The sequence below is a fragment of the Bos grunniens genome, chromosome 23 (assembly GCF_055505025.1).
Source record: "Bos grunniens cultivar Pamir isolate PY7600 chromosome 23, Bosgru_T2T1.0, whole genome shotgun sequence".
NCBI lineage: Eukaryota > Metazoa > Chordata > Mammalia > Artiodactyla > Bovidae > Bos > Bos grunniens.
Window position 1 is genome coordinate 17,192,385 of NC_141187.1, and position 5,569 is coordinate 17,197,953.

Genomic DNA, 5,569 nt, shown 5'->3' on the forward strand with positions numbered 1-5,569 from the left:
GGGATTAAGATGAGGCAAGCACAGGACCTAGGGCGCAAAATATTTGAAAGGAAGCACTCACCATGCCTTTGCATGAGTCTGAATATGAGCCCCTCCTGAAAATGCATAGCCTTGCCTCACCCTAGTCCCAGCCCAGCGAAGGACCACCTCCCAGAAGGAGGGCCTGATGGCACGGAGGATGGTGAGATGGATGCAGAGGCCACAGCATCTGAGGCTTCCTGAAGGAGATGCCGTGAGAGCTGCTGGTGTGGGAGGATAAGGGAGAATTTTGAAGTGCAAGGCTGAGGGTCATATATTGCTAGGTGGGAACTTATGGGAGCAGAGACTGCCTTGGAGAAAAGCCCTGGGCAAGTGTGAGTTGGGCAAATAATTTATAAATTAAACACAACAGAACATACATTATGATTTGAGTAGTGGAGGTTTTGTCAGATGGCAGGGGTTCAACTTCCAATAGCTCTACAGCTAGGGGTTTCCTCCCAGTTCCCTGGGGTCTCTGCAGACAGGAAATGGGTCTTCTTGAGAATTGCAGCCTGGGGGAGTGCAACAGAGCTGCCTGACACTCAGGGATCTCAGCCTTTGGGTTGTTCCATCACAGCTATGAAGATTCCTAGTGAGAGGGCACCCAGGATCTGGGAGATGGTATGGGGGTTCAAAGGTGAGGAAGATGATTCAGCCACAGGATGGTCAAGGAGGGTGGCAACAGAGGACCACATAAATGTCAGTACCAGGAGATAAAGGCTGCAACAGGGGCCTCCCAGGAGGGTGGACCTCCATACCCAATCACCCAAGAGTGGTTATGAAGGGCAGACATTGTTGGGTGGGAGACACAGTCTGTAACAATGAGAAGTGTTCTAAATTAGAACGGGGCTGGCTGGTTGGAAGGCCAATGACCCCTTACTAGAATCCAGTTCTGTTGAACCAATAGTTATTGAGCGTTCGCTCAATGTCTTGGTCTGGAGTAAGAGAAGGAATAGGATTTTGGAGGTTATTATGTCAAGGGTAAGGGTGAGAGAGCGCTGCTCTTAAGGGGCTCAGAGCTGAACAAGAAAGAGTATCCCTGATGGGTGGGAGGGAGGGCAGGCTAGTCTGGGGTGGACAGCCTGAGCTAAGGTGAGAATGCCTGGAAGGATCAGGTGTGACCAGGAAGTGACAGGCAGACGGGATGGCTGGAACTCAGGGTTTGGGGGAGCCCTGTCCTTCCAGGCTAGGGACTTGGCATTTATTTTCTGGGCAGCAAAAGGTGCGTTGAGGACAAGCCATACATTCTGGCCATTAATATATTGGGTTGGTCCAAAAGTTCATTCAGGGTTTTCCGTAGGATGTTATGGACTTTGGGGCCAATCAATAGAGAGACTAATTCAGTGTGTGAAGGGCAGGCTGGGAAAGCAAGAGATAAAGAAACAGGAAGAGTCGGTAGAAAGCTGGAGTCACCTTGTAGGAGAGAGGATGGAGGCCTGGCAGGGGGCAGGGAGAGAAGGATGTGGGGGACATGGATGGACAGACCAGATGCAGGGGGAAGGGGCAGGCGTGGGGTTGGAGATGAACCCCGGGTTCCCAGCCTCTGAGCTGGTCGAGGTCTCCAAGAAGCAAACCAAGTCTGTAGAAGCAGGTCCGGTGGGGGGACCTTGAAGGCTTTCTCCTGCCTGCAAGCGTCTAGCTCCAGGGCCAGCAGGGCTGGGCTCCAGGCGTAGCTCTGTGGGCCTCTCAGCAGTGCCCCTGCCCCCTCCTTCCTGCCCTTGGCCCTCGCCAAGTCCCCAGCTCTCCGCTTCTTTCCTCCTCCCAGGACTCACAGAAATCCTCAGTACCCAGTCATGGGCCGAAGACACCCTCAGGCCAAAAGGTGAAGGCTCCACACCGTCCCCTGTCCCTGTCGTGGAAGCAGGACCGTGAGCAGACTCTGGCGGCAGCCTACGTGCCCGTGGTGGTGGACCCCAGAGGGCAGAACCCGGACAAGCTCAGGTTCAATTTCTACACCTCCCAGTACTCCAACTCCCTGAACCCCTTCTACACCTTGCAGAAGCCCACCTGCGGCTACCTGTACCGCCGGGACACCGACCACACCCGCAAGCGCTTCGACGTGCCTCCTGCCAACCTGGTCTTGTGGCGCTCGTAGGCCTGTGCCAGTCAGAAGCCCCCTACCCTGCACCCTCACCCCCACAATGCTGGGTCCCCAAGGGGAAGGGCTGCTTCCTCCCGGAGGAGCAGAAAGTGCCTGGGCTAGGACAGCTATGCCCTGCCCACTGTCAACAATGGCAAAGGGAGGTCTCGCTTTTCAGCAGCCATTAAAGTTTCTTCTTCCTTTCCCTGGCATCTGAATGGGTGGCTGTGGATGGGTAAACTGAGGCCACAGGGGTGCTGTAAGCAGGGTTATAGCCAGAGGTGCCTGAAGACTTGGAAGGACCTGATTCTCATCAGCTCACCCCAAGAGTAACCCCAACTTCCCTGCAGAGCCTGAGTCCCAAGCAAAGCTCATGCTGGCCACAGTCTGCCTGTGGTCCCAGTTTGGCAACCTCTCCAATAAGAGCTACATCAATCGACTGTGATCTGGGGTTGGAGCAGCCACTGGGGAAGGGGGACGTCCTGCAGGGAGTGAACCTGATCTCCAGGGAGCCTCCTCTCTAGCTCCTAGTTTTACATAAAACTGCCTCTTCTGACTGGTAGTTTTTTTGGTGAGGGATGGACTTCCCATCTCAAGTCTCCCCTCTGGCCCAGCAGAGCTGATGCTGAGTTTAGTTAGGCTCATGGGCCGTGGTTCACGGAGAAGGAGAGTAAAAGCAGAGTGCGCTTGACTCCTAGCCAGAGTGAGTCCTTGGTCACTGCCGCCCAAGGCTGGATCCAATGGCCTGCTGGCGCCAGCTCAAACTGGCCTGTGAGAGCTGGCAGTGGGCAGCTCCCAACTCCACAATCAGTGACTTCATGCTGGTAGCTTGAAACCAGTGAGTGGAAGTATTTACACCCAGGAAACCAGCAAACATCTATAAAACAGGATTTCTTTTTTTCCAGAGAGCCAGTGGTTAAATATTTACCAGCAGATGACTGAGTGATTCTAACTGGTTTCATTTCTAGGAATCATGTCTTATTGCAGGTAGAGTGGTGGATTCAGTGGTGCATACTTCTAGGGCACAGGAGACAAGGGGGCTGGTGTGGGATGAAGAGACAGGATGCTGGGGACCCAGACAAGCAGCCAATGCACTGGCCAGATTTCCCTGGACACCCTTCTCTGAAGAGAAGATGGCAAGCCAGAGAAAAAGGATGAGAGGGTGTCCTAAATATATCACCTAACATCAAAGGATCCAGGTTTTTCTATATATTATATTTGAAGTAGGCTGTCTTTCAAATTAGAGGCTTTCCTCGAATGTCTAGTGATCCTTGGCTGGAAGCAGGCCATTTGGCATCGGTATCAAGTCTCTCCTTCCTGGTTGTTCATGGAGCCAGTGTGGGAAGGAGCTGGGCTGGGGTCTCACTTTTCATATGCAGACTTTGCCATAACTTTCTGGTTTCCAGAGCAGCCCTTCTCTCTCGAGCTATCTCTCGAGGCTAGAGCTTGTCCAGTTCAAGTCTCAGAATAACCTTCTCCCACGGCCAGGAGGAGAGAGATGACACCTTAAGATGTCTGTTCTGCTGCCTTGAGGAGGGCCTCTGGGGAACTAGTTGCTCCTGACTCATACTTTCCACCAGTACCCCTCCTTCTGTCCCACCTCTCCAGTACCCCAGCCCCCACGACACCTTCTGTGCCCACCTCCTGAGCTTCCAGAGTCCTGTGGTGGGAATTTAAATTTTTATTTATTCTTAATGTATTTATTTGGCTGCACCGGGTCTCAGCTGCTGCACTGGGGATCTTTAGTGGCAGCATGCGAACTCTTAGTCATGGCATGTGGGATCCAGTTCCCTGACCAGGGATGGAACCCAGGTTGTCTGCATTGGGAGCATGGAGTCTTAGCTACTGGATCACCAAGGAAGCCCCCCTCCTGCTCTCTGAGCACACTCAGGTTTCAACTTTCCGCACTCTGGGAAGGCACCACTCGTCCTTCTGTTTCTCTCGTCCAAAATTTGTATTAGAACCTGTCATCTGCTGTCTTCTTCTTCTTGGTCTCTCTGGATCTGCAGCCTTTAGAAATGAATTGCCGTTTCAGTGTGCTTTTCAAGAGACAGAGATAAATGCAAGTTTTCAGCACAACCCGAAGCTGTACCTCCCAACAGTCATCCCACAGACACTGGGTGAACAACTAGCGCATGCTGGGCCCTTGGGCTACAAAGACGAGCAAGAATCATCTCTGCGCCCCCAGACCCGACAACCTTGAGGAGTGGGGGCGGGGCCCGTATCTGCACGCGCTCAACTGACGCCTCCTCCTCGCTCCTGGAGAAGGTCGCCCCCTAGAGGTTCACCTTGGTAAAGCGGCCTCCACCGACGCTTCCAGGACACCTTGACAAAAGCCAGCCAAGGTGCCAGGTCGGTCTGGGCGGGACACTCTCTGGAGGCCCAGAACCTATGCTTAGGGCTCTGTTGTGTTTCTGTGGAGGTGGCCAGTGGGCAGACGGGCACGTTGGAGCGAGTCAGTAGGGACTGGGATTGCCACCCCTCCCATCCCTTCCCGGCATGGCTTCTACCTCTACACCCCTGCCCGCCATGTTCCCTCTCGTTGGCATCATTCAGCCCCGTAGGTGCTCTCACTCTGGTGTGGCATCTGTCCCGGGAAGGAGTCCTGCAGACAGAGCAGCCTGGGGAGGCCACGGTCCTCTCTCACGCGGCCACAGCACGAGCCGTCCACTGAGACCCTCTGTACTCCTCTCATGGGTCCCAGTCTTCCTCCTCCCACGGTCTGTCTCTTCCTCCTCCCACCGGTCCGTCTCTTCCTCCTCTCATGGGTCCCTCTCTTCCTCCTCTCACTCTTACGGGTCCGTCTCTTCCTCCTCTCAGGTATTCATCTCTTCCTGGATGCCTCGCTATGGAGCCCCATCTCCCTGACCTGGCATCTGTGTCTCTGGGGGAGGGATGGGGGGCAGGACTGCTAGAGTCCCTGCAGAGGGAGAGGCTGGGCTCTCGGGCTGGGGAGCTGTGGGTTCCATTCGCACCTTGGGCTGGAGTGAGGGACAGGGCCCCACAGCCAGCCAGAGTGAGCTCCCTGTGGGGGGATTGCTCAGGCAGAGGGGCCACAGGGAAGGCACTAGACTCAGGGGCTTATAGATCCTGTAGGTTCATCCAGCCTTTTGCCCAGAGACTTATTTTTCCCCCCAGCAGTGTGGCTTATGGGAATCTTAGTTTTCTGACCAGGGGAAAGGTTGGCGTGCTGCAGTCCATGGGGTCACAAAGAATAGAATAGGACTGAGTGGCTGAACTGAACTGACCAGGGGTTGAACCCTGGGCCCTTGTCAGTGAAAGTGGAGTCCTAACCACTGGACTGCCAGGAAGTTCCCTTCCCAGCGATTTGACGACTTAGGCTAAAAGAAAGAATTAACATGGGAAAACTTTGGTACATTACCACTTAAAAATTTTGTGAACCTGAGAATGTGATTTTTCTGCCCCCAATTTCTTCTGTCTCACATGGAAATAACAACATCCATCCCACAG

At 54.0% G+C, this 5,569-nt stretch overlaps 1 protein-coding gene across 1 annotated transcript; it reads left to right on the forward strand.

Moving 5' to 3' along the window:
• Positions 1–1,539: 1,539 nt before the first annotated feature.
• On the forward strand, positions 1,540–2,113 carry CIMIP3 (ciliary microtubule inner protein 3). Its single transcript, XM_086369699.1, has 2 exons — positions 1,540–1,614; positions 1,784–2,113. Exons 1-2 carry the CDS (start codon positions 1,540–1,542, stop codon positions 2,111–2,113), a joined length of 405 nt encoding a protein of 134 aa, XP_086225825.1.
• The last annotated feature ends 3,456 nt before the right edge of the window (positions 2,114–5,569 follow it).

Excerpts from the sequence above, each read along its gene's own strand:
- CIMIP3 (XM_086369699.1), top strand. The coding sequence starts at position 1,540 with ATGAACCCCGGGTTCCCAGCCTCTGAGCTGGTCGAGGTCTCCAAGAAG. Across the intron at positions 1,615-1,783 it reads AGTCTGTAGAAGCAGGTCCG|GACTCACAGAAATCCTCAGT; the intron begins GTGGGGGGACCT and ends TCCTCCTCCCAG.